At 45.6% G+C, this 23,589-nt stretch overlaps 1 protein-coding gene across 11 annotated transcripts in view; it reads left to right on the forward strand.

Moving 5' to 3' along the window:
* Window positions 1-210: 210 nt before the first annotated feature.
* Window positions 211-23,589, forward strand: part of FAM219A (family with sequence similarity 219 member A) — a 59,097-nt gene continuing 35,718 nt past the window's right edge. For 6 of the 11 annotated variants that reach the window (XM_074017291.1, XM_074017293.1, XM_005581489.4 and 3 more), the window contains exon 1: window positions 211-577. Coding sequence is in view for 8 of the 11 variants with exons in the window: in XM_005581489.4 (XP_005581546.1) it covers window positions 518-577 (60 nt within the window). In the remaining 3 variants the exon portion in view is untranslated. The remainder of the gene's footprint in view (window positions 578-23,589) is intronic. The other 5 variants (XM_074017292.1, XM_065531016.1, XM_065531017.1 and 2 more) reach the window with 1 other exon arrangement.

Here is a 23,589-nt window from a genome sequence, read left to right on the forward strand (position 1 = left end):
TCTGGCGCGCCCAGCCGGCCCGGGAAGGAGGCGGGGTTGGGCGCGCGGTGAGCCAGTCTCCACTAAGCCCCGCCCTCTCAGGAATCGCAGCCGGGCGGTCGCGCGCCTTCGGAACTCCCGCATGTGGGTGGGGCTGGGGTCCCCAGACACCGCCTCCTCATGAATAATGCAAGTCCCGGGCGGTGTCCCGGACCCGGAAGTGGAGTTGCCGAGTCACCGCAGTGGCTGAGCTGCTGACAGGAGGCGGCGGCGGAGTAGGAGGCGAGGCAAGACCTGCGGCTCGGCCCGGCCACAGCCGCGGTAGTGCTAGGCAAGCCCACGGAGTCACGCCGGCTTCAGCCAGTCTGCGAACCTCTCGCCCCCGCCCACCCCTGCATCCGCCCGGCCCCTGCCAGCCCGACTGGTCCGGGAAGGCCTAGTCTGCACCACCCGCCGGGCTCCTGGGGCCGCCGCCCCGCGCGGTCCCGTCGGCGTCCCTGGCCGCGCCCGGCCCCTGGCCCGCTCGCCCGCCGGCACCATGATGGAGGAGATCGACCGGTTCCAGGTGCCCACCGCGCACTCGGAGATGCAGCCGCTGGTGAGGGGGCGGGCGGCTGGCAGGCCAAGGCCGGGAGGGGGCGTCGCTTGAGGGGGAGGGAGGGAATCAGGCCGGGGGGATTGTGCGGAGGGGCGCCATCGGATGGGGCAAAGAGATCCCTGAAAACGTATTGCCGGGGGACGGGGACTTGCAGGACAAGAAAACCGTGGGAGAATATGCTGGATGAGAGCAAAGGGACCTGTAAGGGCGGAGGGCACCGTCGGTGGAGGCGGAGCACCGTCGGATGGAACGGAGGGGGCACAAAGGTGCACACAGCTAGTGGAGGCCCATAGCGGGGGCTGGCGAAGGAACTGTCATGGGGCATCGCCGGCGGCAGGCCCAGGGGGCTGGGATGGAAGGTGGGGAGGCGTTTAATCCTAGAGGCCTGTGATGCTTAGGGCGGGGGAGCCGTCAGGCTAAGAGAGATTGGGAATCAGCTTTTAAAAGAGGAGGGGCCTGCCCGCCTGTCCACTGGATATACGGATAGGAAAGCTGGGCCGGGGCGAGGGACCCAGTGGGGGAAGGTGGTTGGTGCAGAACCTGGGAATTCCATTCTCCGTTGGCGAGCGCGGGCAGTCCAGGCTGGGGGCATCTAAACCGGGAAGGAGAGTACACGGCGACCAGATGGGGAATCGGGGTGCAGATGAGAGTGCTCGGGAACCGACGGGAGAGGAAGTGGGGCCGCGCTGGAGTTGCCTGTGCCCACTGGTTGCGAAGAGCCCCCATCATCTTAGGCCTACGTGCCTGAAGTCCTTGCTGGGCGCGGATCCTGCCGCCTGTCCGCGGTCCCGGAGTCAGGGAGGAATGATGTCATCGCTGCTGGCGCGGAGGGAATAGAAGGGGGAGGGCAACTCGGGTGCACCGAGGGTAGGCCTAAGGGAGACCATGCTTGCTGGCCACCGCCCCGGGGGCTACCTGACCTCGCATGTCTGTCAGGCAACCGGGTGGGAGACGTGGAGGCCTAGCCAGCTCGTATAGTGAAGGGGGAAGAGAAGGAATGTCTAGGCTGTGTTCGCTTTATCCCCCTGGAGCCTGAGCTGGAATTGGAAGGAGGCAAGGTGAGCTACAAACCCGAAAGTGTGGATGCCCCATTTCTCTGAACTGTGCTGGCTGGAGCAGAGCTGAGCTCTCCAAGTTCTGAAGCTCTGCTTCTGTATTAGGCAGGGTGGCCAGAAACAGGTCTACCCTTGGGCCTATAACCCCCTGGCTGACAGATGTGCTTTATAGCTTCCTGGAGGAGTAACCTACCCATTACAGCAGCCAAGATGGGCCTTGGCAGGGACCCATCACCGCCTTTTTGTCACACCTTTTGGGGGATGGTAGAGAGAATTATTAGTGGCCACTTAGCAGGAGACAAAAGGCTTTTTCCCCCTTTCATGACTACTTAGACAGTTCTAAAAGCCAAAACAAAGAAGTTTTACAGAAGCATACAATATTAAACCAGAGAGAGATGTTGCAGGACTTTTTCCTAGACTCATGCCATCATTGGATTATTTGGGAGCTAGAAAATCCTGGAGAGAAGTCCATCCCATGAACTTAAAGAAGGACTTCGGGCTGGCTGAAGAGAATTTTCCTTTCTGAGTTCTCTTTCTAGCTAACCTGGCTTGTCAAACTAGATTGCCCTTCCAGTTCTAAGCATCTAATCAAGAATCAAAATAGAGGGTGGATGAAGGACGAGGAGGTTCAAATGTGTCAGGAAAAGGAAGCAATGAGTTGTTTCTTGTCTCCCAGCTGGGGTTTCCAAAAAGGGAGGAAATAGCTGTTCAAGCAAAGGGGAGAAGAAATAGAGCCAGCAGGCTCTCTCAATTGTCCTTGGTGCTTCTGTTATTGCCTGAAATTCTGAATAGTGGTTTGGCTGGGTAGAGGACTCTTGAGCTGCTTCCGGTCTGTGTGGACCTGGAGTTGGAGAAGTATCTGTGGCAAGGAGGCACTTAGAAAAGCTCTGACTGCCTTCAGACCCTTTTAACTGCTAAAGTCACCCTTGTCTGCAAGAGAATATATATATATATTTCCCCCCTCCCAAATAGCTGGGATTATAGGCCCCTGCCACCACACATGGCTAATTTTTGTATTTTTAGTAGAGATGGGGTTTCACCATGTTGGCCAGGCTGGTCTTGAATGCCTGACCTCAATTGGTCTGCCCGCCTCAGCCTCCCAAAATGCTGGGATTACAAGAGTGAGCCGCTATGCCCGGCCTGAGAATACTTTATTGAGGTTGAGTGAGAGCCTTATGGAAATAGCAATATAGTCATCCCTCATTTGAGGGTCATAGACATTGCCCGGCTTCCTGACCTGTGTCCCCAGGTTGTATTCCAGAGGCACCTCAAAAATCCTTAAATCCCCTGTGTATTGTTGACCAGCAGAATCTTGTGTGATGTTTCTTCAGGAGTCTTCATTTTGCGGCATAAAGAATTAAGATAGCCCAGCCTGGGAAACATAGTGAGACTCCATCTCTACAAAAATATTTAAAAATTAGCTCAGCATGGTACTGCATGCCTGTAGTACCAGCTACTCAGGAGGCCGAGGCAGGAGGATTGCTTGAGCCCAGGAGGTCGAGGCTGCAGTGAACCATGTTCATACCACTGCATCCCAGCCTAGGCAACAGAGCAAGACTCTGTCTCAAAAAAAAAAAAAAAAAAAGAAAGAAAGAAAAAAAAAATCAAGATAGCATGTCAGAGAGGTAAAGGGCAAAAAAGAGGGCAAAATGGCTCTTTAAGGGTATTTGGATAGGCCATGAAAACCAGGGTCCCAGGCTCAGACTTAGCTATGACCTATTCCATTTTTTGCCATTTATTGAGACCTCTAGGAAGTCTCTCCTCCTTCCTAGATTGTTTTTTCATGTATGAGATGAAGACAAACTATCTCTTTAAAGTTTAAACAATAGCTCCTCACTCTCCCTTCTAAGAATATCACAGAGACCTGATATCATTGATTCAGCAATTAATTTACCAAATAACTATTGAGCATCTGCTCTGTCCCAAATATTAAACTGAGTATTAAGGATAGAGTGGTTAGCAACACAGACACAGATGTGACCCTGCTCTTGAGCTCACAGTTTATCAAAGTTTGTTTCTCTTGCTCACTCTCTTAGTGTGATCCTCCACTGAGGACAGAGTAGGGGCTGACTCCTTAAGCCCCAAGGGAGCCAGGCAATGCTGGTGTCATCATTGCCCCTTTCTGGACCAAGCTGTATGGATAAAAGCTTGTCACATGGGCACCATCATCAAATAACTCTCCCCATCCCATAGTGATGGGAAGAATCCAGAGGCCATTCCCTACTTGGAAAGATAAACTCTAGGGGGAGCGCGTCTTTATTTTTTTAATTATTTAATTGAAAGAGAAACTCAGGCTTGAAAAGAAGGCCTGGGGGCGTGTCAGAACTGGGAGAGAAGGCAGCCAGCAGATCTGGGTGTTTCCAAGGTGCTAATTTAAGCATTAGATCTCAGCTAGTGGGAGGAAGAGGAGGAGATCCCTGCCCTGTTATTGCTGCTGCTGTTGTCACAGCTGCATGGAGCCTCCTGTCTCTGGTGGGAGTTTGCCTGAAAGGAGTGGCTTCCCTCCCTTCCCCATCACACCAATTATTTAATTGGCCTTGTTGCAACTCAGCAGCTGAACCAGGCCCAGGTCTATCCCTGAGAGGTCCCCGGGGTCTCTTCCTGTCTCCTTTTTTTTTTTTTTCTTTTGAGACAGAGTCTTGCTCTGTTGCCCAGGCTGGAGTTCAGTGGCGCGATCTCGGCTCACTGCAACCTCTGCCTCCAAGGTTCAAGTGATTCTCCTGTCTCAGCCTCCCGAATAGCTGGGACTACAGGCACATGCCACCACGCCCAGCTAATTCTTGTATTTTTAGTAGAGACGGGGTTTCACCATGTTGGCCAGGATGGTATCGATCTCTTGACCTCATGATCTGCCCGCCTGGCTTCCCAAAGTGCTGGGATTACAGGCGTGAGCCATTGCACTCAGCCTCCTATCTTCTTATGAAATGAGAGCTCCTCTTACAGACCTATCCACTGGACTCCATTCCTGCTGTATCTGTCTCTCAGACAATCCTGAGTGTTTCTGAGCGCAGATTCTCCCAAAGAAACTGCCAGGGATAGGCACATTTTGTGTGTCAGCTCTGTGTCTCAGTCATACACCTCACCGATTTAGAGAAGTTCCAGCAGCCCAAGGCTCTCTGTTGATCAGTTGGATTGAGTTTGGTATATTGTTTGTATGAGCAACACGGATATTGCTCTCTGGCCCTATTGTCTGTCTGCTCAGCTTGTTGGTGTAGCCACACAGTCTATGTCTTCTCTTCTGCTGCAATTGGAGAGGAAGAGAATTGTTGTCAGAAGAACAAATGGAGCTTTTAAGCACTTAATTGTGTCAGGCAACACCCTGTCTCCTGTGCTCTCAGGGACTAAAGAGACTTAAAGAATGGCAAATGGCACCAGACAGGGTCTCTGCACAGCTGAGAGAAATGTTACTCTAGCCTCACTGAAACTAGGTTATTGGTTAACTCATTCGTTTAGTTCACGAGCATCTACTCAGATCAGGTACTTTAAGGATACAGGGACAAGTAAGATCTCTCCAGTGGGTGGCCAAGAGAAGGATGGGCTCAGATGGCTATAGGAAGGTTTTTAGATATATGTCAAAAAGAGTAAAGATCAATGGAGTGTCATGAGAAAGAGTGACACTCTCCTTTGGGAGAGGGTGAGGAATGCTGAGATTTTGACTCTTTGACTACCTGAGCTTGGGAGGGAGTTTCAGACTCCTACTGCTTCCTGACACTCAGGGATGGATGGGGATGCTTAGGACAGGACATTTAATTCAGTGGGTAGGCCACAGCAGCTCCTGAAAGTGGCAGAGAGAACATTTTAAAGATAGCAAGTAGCCACTGTGGAAAATTGACCGATATATATTCTACGTTCTTAAGTTGCCTCCTTGCCAGACGACTTTTCAATTTAAGGGTGGATTCTCCTAGTGGGTCCATGTGGCTCATGACCCAGCAGTATTTCTCAGGCTCCTGGGCAGAGGCACCCTTCTTTCCTGCCCTATATTACAAACTAAGGATCAGGTTTGTTCAAGCCTGCAGCTCCTTACTACTCATCTCCTCATCAAACAAACACCAAATAAGAACCTACTCTCTGCTACATGTTGTTCTGGGCTCAATAACACAGAATGTTGCTCCAGTGAGATGCACAGCACAGTCCAGAACTCAGATTGAGGCACTACAGAATAGTGAGCACTGCAAGAGAAGAACCAGGCCCAGGAGCACCAAATGAAAGCAGGAAGGGCTCTCATCGAGTGATCAGGGAAGGTTTCACAGAGGCCCTAGGAACTGGCCCTAGGAAGAGTACTAGAAGCTTGGCAGACTGACAAAATGAGGCTAAGCCAAGAAAGGGCATGGAAGAAGAAACAAAAGAGCGCATTTGGAATGAATGAAGAGTTATAATTAAGGGAATAACATGATCAAATCTGAGTTTAGGTTATCACTCCAATGGTGGATGAGAGATTGGAGAAGATGAGATTGGAAGTTGGAAAACGAGTACAGACCTGGGTGTAATAATTCTGCTAGGAGATGATAAAGGCCTGCAGAAGCAGAGAAACATGGTGGGACAGATACACAAATACTAATAAGGTGGAATAGGCAGGATATGATATCTGTTGGGAGGTGGAATGGAGAGGTAGAGAGTTAAGGATGACTCTTAAGTTTGTGGCATGGACACGTGGATGGAGGAAGAGACCATCACCACCTCAGGAAACTCAGGAACCCATGTACCTTTTGGTCTCAGGGACTTCTTATAACAGAAAAGGCTGCTGTTTTCCTTTGCTCTACTGCTGAAGCTACATTTTTGGAGTTATGAGGAACCCAGAAGTCCTAGAAAACCAAAGGTCAGAGCGGCACTGGTCCCCCATCCGCCTCAAAAGGGCTGCTGAGAAACACGCTCATCTGCCAGTGAATACTTCTCCCCTGCAACCTGCTTTGATGAATTCAAGAGAATTGGTGGTAGCAGCAAGGAGCCATAGTGGGTTTTGTTGTTGTTATTTTCTTTCCAGTAGCACTTTGATGAAGAAAAAATAAAATCCTTTGTTGCCTGAGTGCTTTATGTTGCAGTTTCTGGCTTTGCCTTTTACTATCATTCTAGTCAAATCTATGGTTTTTTTTCTGACTGATTGAGCTGGGCTCTTTCACTGATTCCTTCTGGAATGGATATGTGTATTACTACATCACTGCAAGAGTCATAATGGAAAAGGATGTGTGCTTCCCTTTTCTGAGACCAGCCTGAAAATCTGCAGTTGGGTAGAAGCAGAGCCCAAGTTGCTTCTTCCAGACAAGGTGTACCAAAGGAGCAGAATTCTGGGGTGAGATCACTCAGAGGTGACTTGGCTTCTCAGAGGGCCCAAATGTGGCCTCTGTGGGTAGGTGCTTCTGTGGTAGCTGGGGTTCAGGCTGAGTCATTCCCAACCCCAGCTGCCTGCTGCCCTTGAGTGCCTATATAGCCCAGCGTGAGCAGAAATGGAAAACAGGCTTCTTCACTCAAACCTGATTAGTCTCAGGGACCCTCTTACCTCCTTAAAAAGGCAGGTGGAGCCTTGTATCTGGAAAGGGAACATGGGAAATGTAGCTTCTTGGGCTTAGTTGCTTTGTGCCTTCCTAGAGACCTGGGAGAACTGGTTCAGGGAGCTACAGAGCATGTGGGAACGGGAGAATTGGGCTGAGGCAGATAAACAGAGGTGCTGGTTGAAGGAAGCAAGAGGTGTGGCTCAGCAGGGTCCCAAGTCATTGTTTCTTACGGAGGCTCTGGTGGGAATCTGGCTTTCTGGGCAGGAGGAAGGAAGGAAAGAAGGAAGGAGGGAGGGAGGGAGGGAGGGAAAGAAGGAAGGAAGGAGGGAGGGAGGGAGGGAGGGAAGGAAGGAAGGAAGGAGGGAGGGAGGGAAGGAAGGAAGGAAGGAAGGAAGGAAGGAAGGAAGGAAGGAAGGAAGGAAGGAAGGAAGGAAGGAAGGAGGGAAGGAAGGAAGGGAAGGAAGGAAGGAAGGGGAACAAGCTCTGGATTTGAGTCTGCTCTGGAGTTTAGAAATTGGCACATGACCCACAGGCCTTACTATGGGACAGTCAAATCAACTTCTGGCTGCAGGGAGGGACTCTGGAGTAGGGAAGTTGTCTAGGAAAGAGGCCTGTAGCGTCTGGTCTGGGAGAGAGGGTAGACACATGCCCTTAGGAGTTTCCTCCTAGGCTATACATTCTCAGGAGAGAGTTCAAGCAAATCTATACTTGTATTTGTTGTTATTATTGTTATTCAGAGATAGCAAATTGAGGATCGGATGGTTGTGATTATTGAAGGTCAATTTTAAGTTTCTGTGATGGTGGTGAGGTATGTGAGTGTGCGTGCAAGAAAGAGGGGACATACAGCTATGAATGGTGTTTTCTGAATGACCATTTCAGCCCTAAGTCTAAACATATAACAAGAGGCCACCTCAAGGCAGAAACAAGACCAGTGATTGTGGCTCCTTGCCTGGTTTTGCTTGATTTGGCCACCAGATTCTTGGCTGTTATAAGTAGAGTATATCCCATCTATTGAGAACAATACCTGAAGGAGCATTTTAAGATTTATTGAATTGGCCGGGCGCGGTGGCTCACGCCTGCAATTCCAGCACTTTGGGAAGCTGAGGCAGGTGGATCACGAGGTCAGGAATTCAAGAACAGCCTGGCCAAGATGGTAAAATCCTGTCCCTACTAAAAATACAAAAATTAGCCAGGCATGGTGGCGGGCACCTGTAATCCCAGCTACTCGGAAGGCTGAGGCAGAAAATTGCTTGAACCCAGGAGGCGGAGGTTGCAGTGAGCCGAGATTGCGCCACTGCACTCTAGCCTGGGCGACAGAGCAAGACTCTGTCTCCAGGAAAAAAAAAAAAAAAAAAAAAAAGATTTATTGAATTAACTACATGCAAACTGTGGAGTGAGAACCACATATATTTCACTATGTAGTTAAACATAATCATGTACGAGCTATAAATTATAGTTCCCCCTACTTTTTTTTTTTTTGATACAGGGTCTCTGTCACCAAGGCTGGAGTGCAGTGACTTAATCTTGGCTCACTGCAACCTCTGCCTTTCAGGCTCAAGCGATCCTCCCGCCTCAGCCTCCTGAGTAGCTGGGACTACATTCACGCGCCACCACACCCAGCTAATTTTTTGTAGTTTTTGTAAAGAAGGGGTTTCGCCATGTTGCCCAGACTGGTCGCAAACTCCTGAGCTCAAGCGATCTATTCACCTTGGCCTCCCAAAGTGCTGGGATTACAGGTGTGAGCCACCATGCCTGACCTAGTTCCCATATTAATTTCCCATTTTATCCTTATGAAGGAATTGGTGAAGCCCTTGGCCACACGCTATGCATGGTTTAGACCAGGATTTCTTATAGTATTCTATTAGGAATATTGATCCTTTGGGATGCTTTATGGGGGAAAAATGCTCCATAGAAAAATTTCTTTGGGAAAGACTATATGCTCTATCCCATCACAATGCCCACTGACATTTTAAAGGCTCTGAGATGTCCTGCAGTAAAGAAACCTTTTCAACTTTGTTTAATTCAATGTTTCCCAAGCTTATTTAACTGTAGAACCTTTTTTCATGTTACATCTGTTAACATCTTACAGAACCAATGTGTTTCATGGAATATACTCTTCGAAAAACTTTAGCTTAGAAATTAGTATCTGTGCTGATCCAGTCTAGATTTATAGTCTTCCTAGTTCCTTTTTAAATTTATTTATTTATTTATTTTTTGAGACAGAGTCTTGCTCTGTCGCCCAGTCTGGAGTGCAGTGGTGCAATCTCAGCTCACTGAAAGCTCTGCCTCCCGGGTTCATACCATTCTCCTGCCTCAGCCTCCCGAGTAGCTGGGACTACAGGCATCCACCACTGTGCCTGGCTAATTTTTTGTATTTTTAGTAGAGACAGGGTTTCACTGTGGTCTTGATCTCCTGACCTCGTGATCCGCCCTCCTCTGCCTCCCAAAGTGCTAGGATTACAGGCATGAGCCACCGCGCCCAGCCTTCCTAGTTCTTTTGAGTGTCTTTTATAACCCACACCATTTTTCCTATGCTAGTATTTAATGGGATGTTGCTGATTTGTTTCAGGGTCTGAACTTGCTGCTATCAGTAGGAAGCTCTTGGTGAACTTTGGTTAGGTGCACAGGCAAATACCAAGTGCCTTGTTTTTCTCATAATATTTCTAAGGGAGTTTTATTTCCCTTATATCCCTCTACCAAATGTTGTTTTGATGCTTATTTTTTTGGACAGCTTTATTGAGATATAATTTATATATTCTATACATTAGCCATGTAGTACTTTACTTTTTTTTTTTTTTTGAGACACAGTCTCACTCTGTCTCCTACAGCCTTGACCTTCCCAAGCTCCCACCTCAGCCTCCCAAGTAACTAGAACTACAGGTGTGTACCACCATGCCCAGCTAATTTTTGTATTTTTCTGGTAGAGATGGGGTTTTGCCATGTTGCCCAGGCTGGTCTCAAACTCCTGGGCTCAAGAGATCCACCTGCCATGTCCTCCCAAAGTGCTAAGATTACAGGTGTAAGCCACGGCATCCAACTAGTACTTTACTTTTAAACCGGTGTGGCTATCCCATGGCTGAGTTAGTTTTTTTTGTTTTTTTTTTTGTTTTGTTTTTTTTAATAGTGTTTGGGGAACAGGTGGTTTTTGGTTACATGGATAAGTTATTTGGTGCTAATTTCTGGGATTTTGGTGCATGTGTCACCCTAGCAGTGTACAATGTACCCAACGTATAGTCTTTTAGCCCTCACCGTTCGCCCACCCTTCTTCCGTGAGTCCCCAAAGTCCATTATATCATTCTTATGCCTTTGTGTCCTCATAGCTTAGCTCCCACCACGGCCTAGTTCTATTTCTCATTTTTACCTTGGGCTGTGCTCTGTGCTTTTATGTCCTGCCAAGCAGTAGAGAAGATAAAGATAATCCAAATCTTTTGTCAGGAAGAATCCCATCTCAATTGAGATTTAAGGTGAAAAGTGGATTCCCAGATTAGGGGACGTTTCAGTCCTTCCTCTGCAGTATCAATAAATGTTCCCACTGTTCACAACAGCTCAAGAGACATTCCTGCATAATTATTTTATACCCTCCTACTCCACAGGCTGCATAAAGCATGGATGATAAACAGGCATTACTCTTCATGCCAATGCCCCTTGATCAGTAGTTGCTGCTTACAGCATTGTGTTAAGATGGATGCTAAGGCAGAGTCCTGGTTCCATATGAAATACTGACATGGTTTGGTTGATTTTCCATGTCTGCTATGGTCTTCAGCAGGGGGAACAACAGTTCTAGTATTCTGCTTGCCATCCCAGCAGCCCTGAATCATCATAGTTATCCTGGACAAAGAACACAGGAAAGGCGAACTCTTAGGGATGTTAGCCAGCCAAGCAATCTGTTTCACTGAGAGGCTAAAGTCTTATGATATGGCTCCTTAAGAAATGAATAAAGGGGCCAGGTGCAGCAGCTCATGCCTGTAATCCCAGTGCTTAGAGAGGCCAAGGCAGGAGGATTGCTTAAGGTCATGAATTCGAGACCAGCCTGGGCAACATAGTGAGACCCTATCTCTACAAAAAATTAAAAAGTAGCCAGGTATGATGATGCATGCCTGTAGTCCTAGCCATTAGGGAGGCTGAGGTGGGAGGATGACTTGAGCCCAGGAATTCGAGGCTGCAATGAGCTATGATTGTACCATTACACTCTAGCCTAGGCAACAAAGCAAGACCCTGTCTTTAAAAAAAAGAAGAAGAAGAAGAAGAAAACTGTTTTTTTCTACTTGATCTTCAGCACTTGTTTCTGAAGTATTGAATTAATGTAAAGTTTAAAATCCTTTTGAAATAAATAGGCCAGGTGACAGGGAGTAACCTTGATTCTGCTGAGCAGATAAGAGGGGGAAAGAAACAGATTCAGGAAAAGATCTCATGAATTTCATATGAGTGGTTGACCACACTTAATATGAAATTATAAGCCCTTGACCAAAGGAGCAAGAAGGAATAGGCTACAAGAAGAGACCCATAAGCCAGAAGTTATTGGTGTGGAAAGGCCCTTTTATAGGTTATACAGCCTTAGCACTCTTTTGTTTACCCAGGCTAAACAGGCCTGATTTTTCTTCTTACCATTTCCTGGGACACTGACTTCCAAATCCCCAGTCATCCTAGCTGCCCTAGTGGATACTTTTACGTTTCTCACCCCTGAAACTGAACACAGAGCTCTCCATGTGATCTGCACAGCACAGATTATTGTGGGACTGCCACTACCCATAATATTGATATTGTACTTCTATTATTGTCAATTGAGCTTCCATGATCATATTTAATAGCCATCCCTATTGTTATATTGAACTCAGAACATATCTGGAATAGAGTAGCCCTTTCCCTCAGCAGTGTAAAATCAAGGCAAGAACCTAGAACCACATCTAGAGCTAGGCTTACTGCCAAAACAGGTAAGAGTCCACTGAGGATAGTAAGATGATGGTTCCACATTTATTAGAAACTACACCACATGTGTGTAATGTGACTCTTATTCTCAGAAAGGTAGCTGGCTGAGTTCAGCAAGATGGAATTTCAATAGGAATCTAGGGAGGCTGTGTGATTGGAGAAGGTAGGGACCTTGAGTGGACAGAAAGCTTAATATAAGTCCACTATATAACAAAGCTAATGTGCTATTGGACTACATTAATAGAAGTATGGAGTTCAGTTCCTAGGAGGTAATCATCCTACTCTGCCCTGTTCTGTACTGGTCAGCACCATCTGAAGTCCTGCATTCTATACTGATATCATCATTCAAGAGATTGGGTGACTAGAATAATGAAGGGAGTCAAAACCATGTCATGTGAGAATAGTTGGAAGAACTGAGCTATTTGGCCTATGAATAAGCAGTTTCAGATGAAGCATTTTAAGATTTTCAAATACCTAAAGGACTGGGATTAGGAAAGAAAAGGAGGGTAGACTTCATGTTATCTGTAGCTTCACAGGGAGAACCAGAGCCATGGTGGGAATGTGAATGTGTTCTTACCTCACATTCTCTATGGTAGCAGTTCTTAAACTGGGCCAGAGGCCAGGACACCAGGAAGACACATTGCTCTGTGCAAATGCCCTAGTCTTTCCAAAGTAGATGCTAGGAATAATATTCTAGCAGTAAACATGGCTCTGTTATGTGTGTGTACTATAAACGTGTCCAAAAATCCACCGTGGAACTTAGCACAAGCAGCACATTTCTAGTTTTCTGTCAGTGTTTGCTAATCTTTCCTATATATCAAGGCCTGTCACAAAAACACCATCTTCTTCGTGCATCCCTTTCTTTCCTTCAGTGAGATATGAGCTCTCCATTTACCTGTCCTGTGGCCCTAATACCTTGTCATTGTGTAAAGTTTATGGGTACAGTGTCTTATCCCTATCTTTAATTCCCCCCTTCTTTTTTTTTTTTTTTTGAGACAGAGTCTGTCTGCCCAGCTCTGTTGCCCAGGCTGGAGTGCAGTGGCACGATCTTCGCTCACTGCAGCCTCTGTCTCCCAGGTTCAAGCAATTCTTCTACCTAAGCCTTCTGAGCAGCTGGGACTACAGGTGCACACCACCATACCCAGCTAATTTTTGTATTTTCAGTAGAGACAGTTTCACCATGTTGGCTAGAGTGGTCTTAAACTCCTGACTTCAAGTGATCTTCCCGCCTCAGACTCCCAAAGTGCTGGGATTGCAGGCATGAGCCACTGCACCCAGCCTATCTTTAATTTCTTTTTAAGGTAGGTGAAAAGATGTTTCCAAAGCACCTGAACCATCTCATTAAGTAGATTAGGAAAATAATTTTTCCCACTTTATAGATCTGCAAGCAGACTCCCAAAAAGGTAAACAGGCTTAGCCATTACTCAGCTGGAGGTTGGCATGGCCTAGATTAGACCCTCCTTCACAACTTGGAACCCGATTAAGTTCTACATCAAGCTTGAACTTCTCCACTGGCTTTTGAGGCATCTACACTAGGCTTTTTCTCCTCAAAGCTGGCCATACGTGCTGCCATTCAAGCCAACTTTCTTTCTAGTAAGTCCAGCCATGTCCTTCACCTTCTTTCATCTATTGGCACCTTGAGGCCTCCTCTCCTCTTAACAATTCTCTTCTGCCCTTTTCACTCTTACACATTCTTCAGAGATCAATATAAACTCCCATTCTTCAGGGAGCTTTCCCTGAATATTCTAGTGAGCTCTTAACCAATCCCAAAGCCTCTATAACCTCTAGCACATAACTTTATACAAATGATATTCTGGTTTAGGGTGTCCACTTTAATGTGCTGTGAGTTTTGTCACCCAAACTCCCCTTTGATCTCCTTGGCAGGTAGCTTCTGCCTCTAGAACTTACAGATTGGTGAAGAAGATTCTTGCTCTTATGAAACAGAACTATAGAAGAATACAGTTGGCTTCTTTAAAGATGAGTTAAGAGTGGAGAGGAGGTTGGGAGATTATTCTAAGGAGGGGAACAGTAAAGACCTAGAGGGGGATGAGTAGGTGAGAATTAGTAGAGTAGAAGCTACATGTTGGGGAATTAAGGGAAATTCAGGGGAATACAGGGATGGGGCATTCATTCATTATTCAAATAACATCTTTTGAGTATCTGCTACATACAAGACACTGAGCAAAACATAGGAGGTAAAATGATGAATAAAGCAAACATGGTACCTACCTTCATAAGCTGGCAATCCAGTAGGAGAGACAGATACTAAACAAAATGCACAAACACAATTACCAACTATGACAAGTGATAGAAAAGGCAAGAAATACGGTAGGAAAAGAGAATAATAAATTATTCTCTTACATTAGATTGTGGATGTCAGGTAAGGCTTCTATGAGAAAGTGATGTTTGAACTCAGACCACAGGATGAGAAGGATTTTGTTCTTACGAGGAGTGACGTGCTTCTGGCTCCCTAGTGGGCAGGGGTCCCTAGCTGAGTTAGCAATCTGAGTTCCTTACAAATTGGCCTTTTCCCATCTTCTCCCTTTGCAGCATTAGGTACGTTTTCAGAAGTGAGGGACATAGAAGAACATAAGAGGGCCAATCCAGCCCTTCTGCCGTTGCTAGCAGAGCTGATAACTGTGCCATCAGCTTTGTTGTAGGGGCTGGAGAAGCTATTAATGGAATTATAAGCTTTAATATTTAATGAGGAAAAAACTTAGGTTTGCTGATGAAGAGCTCCTACCTGAGTCTTCCAACATTATATGACTTGTACACATCCTCCTGGAAATGGAGAAAGTCTCTGGGGATCTTGGAGGAAGGGAAGAGTACCAACCTGGATGTCCTGTTCTTCGTGTATCAGGCATGGGGTTCTCCTTACCACAAAACCCAAATGTATAGGTCATTCTGTCTGGGGGCAGGCTTGCCTCTGGTGGGAAAGCCAGTAGCCACATTGGCATGCAGATTGCAGCAGCTGGTGAAAGGGGCCTCCACTGGGCCTCCTATGAATGCCAAAGCTCTTCCCTGAGGATTTTAGCTTCCAGAAAGTCCTCTCTGCTCTCAGCTGACCTGTTGCATCCAGCTCTGGCCTAGACGACTCAGTGAAAGGCCAAGTGGGGATAATGATATGGGGAAGTGGTGGTAGCTCGTGTTTTAGGGAAGAGGAGGGAGAATTATGTGGAGTCAGGGAGGGAGACTAAGTCGGAGGGTGGTATTTAATGTAGCAAACATTGGTACCAAAGGGAACCAGTCAGGAACCAAGATTTGACCATCTGTTAGCCTCCCTATCAACTTCCTGATGGAATCTCATATTTCATATCCTTCATTTGCCATGGGCTCTGTTACAGCAGAGAGACAGTCACAGGAAGCTGCCACAGGAGGGACTGGTTTGAGTATCCTTGAGAAGGTGGGGAAATTAGAATAAGCTAGTGGAGGGCACAGGCCCCAGGGCAGGAGCTGTGCACAGCAGTGGTAAGTAGGCTGGATACATCCTAGCTACTACCACTTTTGTTATGACCTTTGGCCAGCCTCCTAACCTCTTTCAGGCTATTTGTAAAATAAATAAGATCATGTATGTGAAAATGAGCTGCAAATTGCTATATTATTTCTGGTCTAAGTGTTGATGATAATGAAAGGGTTGCTCATTTCCTTTTTCTGTCTGTGATTCCCAAGGGAACTTTTGTGGGAGAGAGTGAGGAGATGGATTATTCTTCTCATCACCAAATGAGAAGAGTCTTTGGCCTCCTCGACAGGGCTGTGGTGAGGCCAGGCTGGAGAAGGACCTGCTTTGTGCTTTCACTGACCTTTGAAAGAGATTCCCATTGAGTGGGGCTGGGCTGGGGGACCTGTAGAGGGCAGCTGAGTCTGTTAGCAGAGTGGGCCTTCCTGGAGATCCCCACCATTGGTGATAGTGGAGGGTGTCCTACTGCTGTTTCAGTTCCCAAAGGTCAATTTTCAGGGCTCATGAAACATATGAAAAAGTCGACATTGCTATTACTCTCCCCCATGTCAGTGGGCTAGAGGAGGCAAATCCAGTTTGCTCACTTCCTTCACATTTTTCAAGGGTTTGCCTTGGAAATTTTCAAACACATATCCCCTAGTACTTGTCACCCAACTTCAACAACTATCAACACAAGGCTAACCTTATTTCACCCATACCCCACCTACTGGATTATCTTGGATAATTTAATATTTGAATATCTATTTAATTTAATGTTTGAATATTTGAATTAAATTTAATAATTTAATATTCAAGATAATCCAGTAGGTGGGGTATGGGTGAATAATCATCTATAACATTATACTATCTCTAAAAATGATAATTTTCGACATAACTACCATTATCACACCATTACTGTTAACATGAATACCATTATCACTCCTAAACTCCTTTAATTCCTTAACATCATAAAAATTGATTGGTTTGTTTGGATCTGGCTCACACATTGCATTTGGCTGACGTGTCTCTTTTTTTTGTTTTGTTTTGAGACGGAGTCTCGCTCTGTCACCCAGGCTGGAGTGCAGTGATGTGATCTTGGCCTACTACAACCTTCGTCTCCCAGGTTCAAGCGATTCTCCTGCCTCAGCCTCCTGAGTAGCTGGGATTACAGGCACATGCCATCATGCCCAGATAATTTTCATATTTTCAGTAGAGACAGAGTTTTGCCAAGTTTTCCAGGCTGGTCTCAAACTCCTGACTTCAGGTGATCCACCTGCCTCAGCCTCCCAAAGTGCTGGGATTACAGGCATGAGCCACCATGCCTGGCCTGATATGTCTCTTCTGATCTGTAGTTCTCCCACCACTTTTTCTTTTCTTGCAACTTATTTGTTAAAAACAAAAGCAAACAAAAAAAGCTCAGTCCTTTGTCCTATAGAGTTTCCCACTTTCTGGATTGTGTTTATTGCATCCTTGTGATGTTTTTTATCCTATTCTGACTCCTGTATTTTTGCAAATCAGTAGTTAGATCTCAGGGTTTGATCAGGCTTAAATTCAACTTTTTTGTAAAGTATCCTTCTGAGGTGTGATGTGTATGCCACAGTTTACCTTTTGAGGTGTGATGTGTATGTATTTCACACCAGGAAGCACATGACCTATGTTCATCCTATTTTTTGTGATGTTCACATTGATTCGTGGTGTAGTTAACCTGATCTCTCCTTTATAAAAGTTAGCTGGTCATAGTGGCTCATGCCTGTAATTCAGCACTTTGGGTGGCCAAGGCAGGAGGATCACTTGAGGCCAGGAGTTGGAAAACAGTCTGGGTAACATAGTGAGACCCCATCCCCATAAAAAAACATATAAAAATTAGGCATGGTGGCGTGCATCTGTAGTCCTAGCTACTTGGGAGGCTGAGGCAGGAGGATTGCTTGAGCCCAGGAGGTCAAGGCTGCAGTGAGCCATGATCGTGCCACTGTACTCCAGCCTGGGTAACAGAGTGAGACCCTGTCTCAAAAATAAAAAATAAATAAAAGCCCCCTTCAGCCTTTCACCTAATGTTTTTACAGCCCTTGACTGTCATTGCCTTGATTCATTATTCCATCAGGAATTTCCTTCACATTTGTACAGCAAAGAACCCTGTTAATTCTCTGCCTTCATACCCCACAGGTATCACCTGATCTCAGGCCCTCTCTCCTTTAGGTCTTCTGCTTCCACCACTGCTCTTATCCTGCACTATCATTTCCTTCCTTATCAGCCCAAGATAGCCCTGGAGTGTCTTCAGTCCACATGTATCCCACCCTGCTTCACTAAGCCCTGTGCTTCTCTGAGGGGAGGGTCCTTACTGAGTGTGTTCTCACTGGGACAGCAGTATCTCACTTCATGAAGCTCCTGCATCTGCTCTCTGTGAATCTTCCTGGGGCTATGCTTGACTCATACTAGGGAGTAGAAGCAACTGTTGTCTTTTCCTCCTCTGGGAGAGAGTTCAGCAAGGTCTGGGTTTATTTTAGCTTCCCAAGGATTTCTGAGCAGCCTTCTTCTATGCTGAGGAGGGTCTTACTTGTTTCCTGAGCTTCCTGCCCCAGCCTGGGCCCTGGCAAGGACCCAAGCCTGGTTTCCTGTTTAGCTGGGCTACAAGCCCGGAGAGGTTGCGGGGAGGGATGGGACAGGCAATTCTAGCACTCTTAGGTCCTTTTCTCTTTCCAGCCAAGTTTAAAAACCTATGTGAGAGCCAGGTGTGGAGCCTGGAGTCCCAGCTACTCGAGAGGCTGAAGAAGGAGGATCACTTGAGCCTAGGAGTTAAAGGCTGTAAGTGCTGTATGATCAGGCCTGTGAATAGCCACTGCACTCTAGCCTGGGCAACATAGTAAGATAACATTTCTTTAAAAATTGGTTTTTTAATTAAGAAAAAAAATAAAAAACCTGTGAGGGCTGGGACACATCAACACCTTCTGGTACTTTGGCATTCCTGTGTTGCCCCAGTATCTCCACCCCTATTGTCTCTCCTCACAGAGGAGAGTATGTACATGTGCCCCAGACAAATACAGTGCATGAACTGAAGGCACTGCAAGCCAGCTCACCGGGGAAGCACACAGAAGTTGAGAACTGCCTCTTGCAAACCTGTACCCACCCTTAGGTCTGGTTCCCTGCCCATGGGAGTCTTGTACCTCTACTACCCAGCCTAAGAGCTGTTAGTCCCCTGAAAATTATGTCCAACACAATGGAGCATCTGATGGAGCAGGAAGTCTGAGAGGTGGAAGCTAGCTAGGGACCAGCTGTGCAACAGCTAGAAAACACAGGGGTCTGTAGTGACAGCTGACCACCCAGGATTCCTGATAAAAGCCTCACAGTCTTGGATACCCTGCCCACATTCCTCCTTATGTCTAGTTCTTCCTGAGGCTATGAGAATCCAGAGGGCCTCATTCTGTTTTGGGAAGGGACCTGTTGCCGATTACTTCTTTGCTCCCCTCTCCTGGGCGGTCACAGAAGGGACTGTGTGAAGCCCTATCCCTTTTATCCACATGAAAGTAAACATCAGAGGAAAGTGTCGCCAAGTAGCAGGAGTGCCCCATGTAGCCCCTTACACTTCAACAGCTTCCACTCACTCTTACTATAAAGACTCAAATCCTTAATATAACCCTAATATGTGATCTGGCTCCTGCCTTCCTCCTCAGTTCATCTCATACCACATTACCCCCCATCACTGCATTCAGCCTCACTGGCTTTTCCTCCACTTCTCTAATGTCCCAGGCTCCCTTCTGCTTGAGGGCCTTTGCGCATAATGTTCTTGCTGCCTGGAATGCTTTTGCTGCACCTTCTACCTTTTTTTTGTTGTTGACTCCTACTCATCTTTCAGTTCTTAGCTTAGCTATAGTTTCATCACAGAGAACAATCCCTAGACTTGGTCAGTAGTCTTCCCCTTATTGCACTTTTCACATTTATAATTTTACTTAAGTATGTATAATTAGTCTATTAACATGGGTCCTTTTGAAGGCTGTTGCATGAAACCAAATTCATTTTTACTTACCATTTGTCTCCTGTGCCTTCACATAATGGACATTCACTAAATACCTTTTGGTTGAATGAATGAATTACTAAATGAATTGTCTTCTAGTCTCATTTACTTGGTAACCCCATGTCGTATCTGACATTCAACCATACACCCTGCAGACATGTGTCCTACTGTTTAGAAGCACTTACTACTTATCTGCCACCAGACACACAGTGTTTCATTTAATCCTCTCAACTCTGCAAAGAAGGTATACCCTTAATCTACAGAGAAGGAAAGTGAGACCCAAGGTCACACAACCTAGTAAGCGGCAAAACCATTTCAAGCCCAGGTGGATGGAGTCTAAGGCCATGCTCTTAACTGTAACACTACACTGCCCCCTTTTGGTATTTTGGAGCATTGTCACTGCGCCCTGGTTAATTCAACAGTCCCATATCTTTTAGAACTGAAAGCCCCAAGAAGCCACACTTCAGTTTAGCGCTCCACTTTTGGCCCTGCTGTAGAAGGACACGGAGGACAGAATTCAACCAGGACTCCCCAGGGTTCCAGGGTGCATATGTCTCAGGGTCTCTCACCCCATCTGTTTCCATGGATCCTTTGTAGCCTCCAGATCATAATGTAGTGTCCTGTTTTAAAGAGAAGGGCCAGCTGTTGAAATGGCCTGATCCGGCAGTGTCCTGGAGAGTAAGCATGACCTGATTAAGATCCTAGTCAAGATAATTGAGAGGAAGAGAGTATAGTGTTTGTCTTCTTGTGATTTCCTCATGAAAGATAGAGTCCCGAAAATTGACTTCAAGGCTTTCCTGGGAAGTGCAAACTCATTAAGAGGGCAATGCCTCTTGCTGCTGATTCTCATAGCTCCAGTTAGTCCACATCCCAAGTTCCTTTTGGGGGAAGGGAAATTAGGACTGATGAATACTTTAGACTAGATGGAAACAAAGTAAATGAGGAGAGAGCAACATAAAAACAAACAAACAAAAACCAGCTACCCTTTGTTGTATGTACATGCCAGGCATGCTGCAAAGTGTTCTATATACATTCTTTCATCTCATTCTAACACCAGCCTTGCAAAGTAGGTAATATGACACCCATGAAGGGAAAGGGACATTAAGAAGGATAACTTGCCAAAAGTCATACAACCAGCTGGCTTGAGAACTAATCTAGGTCTTTCTAAACCCAAGTACCTCCCACAGCCAGTTGGTGAGAGTATACATTGTCACAGCCTCTCTGGAACAATAACTGGCAACAATGTCTCAAAATATAATGTGTGCATTTCCCATTGACCCCCTCAGCTATTCTACTTCTAGGAATTTCTTAAAGAAATAGACAAACATATAAAGACACTCTTTAATAAGAAATTATCATAGGCCAGGCTCTGTGGCTCATACCTGTAATCCCAGCACTTTGGGAGGCCAAGGTGGGAGGATTGCTTGAACCCAGGAGTTTGAGACCAGTCTGGTCAACAAAGCAAGACCTCATCTCTACAACATTTTTTAAAAAAATAGCCAGGCATGGTGGCATGTGCCTGTAGCCCAGCTGCTTGGGAGGCTGAGATGGGAGGATCACTTGAACCCAGGAGGTCAAGGCTGCAGTGAGCTGTGGTTGCCACTACACTGCAGCCTGAGCGACAGAGTGAGACCTTGTCTCAAAAAAGAAACCGCCAAAACCCCAGAAATTATAATAATTATACATAAATACATATACATAATTTTATATTATAGTTATAATAGATATTATAATAGTTATTAGTAGCTGCAACATTATAATAGTGAGAAAAAGGTGGAAAAAGAGCAATCTAGGCTGGGCGCGGTGGCTCACACCTGTAATCCCAGCACATTGGGAAGCCAAGGCAGGTAGATCACTTGAGGTCAGGAGTTCCAGACCAGCCTGATCAACATGGTGAAACCCCATCTTTACTAAAAATACAAAATGAGCCAGTTGCGGTGGTGGGCACTTGTAATCCCAGCAACTTGGGAGTCTGAGTCAGGAGAATCGCTTGAATCCAGAAGGCAGGGGTTGCAGTGAGCTGAGATTGTGCCATTGCACTCCAGCCTGGGTGATACAGTGAGACTCCATCTCAAAAAAAAAAAAAAAAAAACCACACACACACACACAATCTAAACCTTCATCAGGGAGGACTGATTTAATAAATCATGGTACCTCCATCCCATAGCATACAGATGGGCAGCCTTTTAAAAGGAGGATGTAAATCTAATATGAATTGACATAAAACGATATTCACGATAGGTGTATTTCACTGTGGTAAAGTGCACATAACACAAAAGTTACTGGGTAAAATACATATGGAAGATGGATCATCTGATTCCATCTGTGTCTAAATTGGTATATATGATTACATATTTTTAAAGTCTGGAAGCATAAAATAAACTGGCAACAGTAATGAATTATAGGAGAACTTTCATATTCTGTATTCACCTTTCTGCATTTGAATTTGTTATGACAAAACAACATCACCTTTTTCTTTGAATTTTTTTTCCATTTGGGGAAACAAATGGTCAAAAATCATGCTCTTTGATTCTGTCATTTTTACCCAGGTGATAGAGCTCATGCTTTCCATATTTTTTAATTGGGTATGCATACCAACAAGGGAGTAAGATGAATTGAGTGTGGAAATGCTGACAGAGACCTGTGTGTCACTTCTGTAAACAATCTTGTTCCTGCTACACACCCCGGCTTCGATGTGCCACACTTGACTCATATCTTCCCAATTCCTTCTCAAGTTCTACAGAGCCCTGTAGCTTCTAGGAGGCAGGGCATTTCTTATCTCTACCAAAAATACAAAAAGTTAGCCAGGTGTGGTGGCACATGCCTGTAGTCCTAGCTACTTGGGAGGCTGAGGTAGGAGGATCGCTTGAGCCCAGGAGGTGGAGGTTGCAGTGAACTGAGATCCCGCCACTGCACTTCAGTCAGGGTGACAAAGTGAGACTTTGTCTCAAAAAAATAAATAAATGAAATAAAAAAAAGAAAAAGAAAACCATCAACACTGAGCAGATACATTCCTGTTTCTTACTCCCTGTTGAGAGATCTCCCTACAGTTCCACTTTCACCATATAAGAAAAGGAAAGCACGGGGACAGATTTACTCTCACATTCCCCAAGGTAAAACTGTGATCACTAATACTTGAATGTTCTAGATGGTTCTCTTTGGCTTCTGGCCTTTCTCCCATTAGTGTTGTCTCTTGTGTTGTGGTTTTCTGTATGGCCATTTTATGTGGTAAAGTTGGAAAGGGACCAGGAAACTTGGGACCCAGTTCTGATTATGGGACTTAAGAGAAGTTACTCTGCTTTATAGGGCTTCAGATTATTTTTCTGTAAAATTGAGATAAATGATAGATGGATTATCAGAGATTAAATGAGATAAAATGAGGAAAAAGCCTTGAAGTTTTAAGTTGCAATATAAAAATAAATATCTATATTTTCTGAATTTAACCTTTTCTGATTTGTATTGTAAACTCTTATGTCAAGAAGCATGTCTCTAAATCTGTTTACTATGGTATAGCAATTTAATAGGAAGGTAGGAGATATACTGAAGAATCTGGAGAGGCCACTTCATTCTTAAAACCAACCCGAGGAACGGGGAGGAGAGAGGAGAGTCACAGGCTCATTTCCTACTTGATTCACTTCTGTATTGTTTTGCTTTCCCCACTGAATATGCATTACTTTTATAAGTTAAGGAAACCAATACAGATTTTTTTTAATGCTTAAAATGATATAGTCAGTCTGGATATAGAAATTGGAAGTCATCTGCATAGAGGGCTGACAGTTAGGGCAAAGAGATCAAAGGATTTAGAAAGATGGCAGTTGGAGGAGCAGCCAGATTGGCAAACTGGGGTCATGTTTTTAAAACTTATTGGATGTCAAGTTGAGGAGTTTTTAAGTGGTAGGAGCTATCAGAAGGTCTTGAGCAAAGGAGTACTGCAATCAGAGCAGTGTTTAATTCTCAGAAGAGTCTTTTAACAGTAACATATAAGATGAGTTGGAGCAAGAGGAGACAAGGTGGGGAGATGAGTGGGTTACTACTGCAGTGATCCTGGAATATGTTGAGAAGGGCCTGAAGCAGGATATTGGCTGAGAATTTTTTTT

The sequence above is a fragment of the Macaca fascicularis genome, chromosome 15 (genome assembly GCF_037993035.2).
Source record: "Macaca fascicularis isolate 582-1 chromosome 15, T2T-MFA8v1.1".
Taxonomy (NCBI): domain Eukaryota; kingdom Metazoa; phylum Chordata; class Mammalia; order Primates; family Cercopithecidae; genus Macaca; species Macaca fascicularis.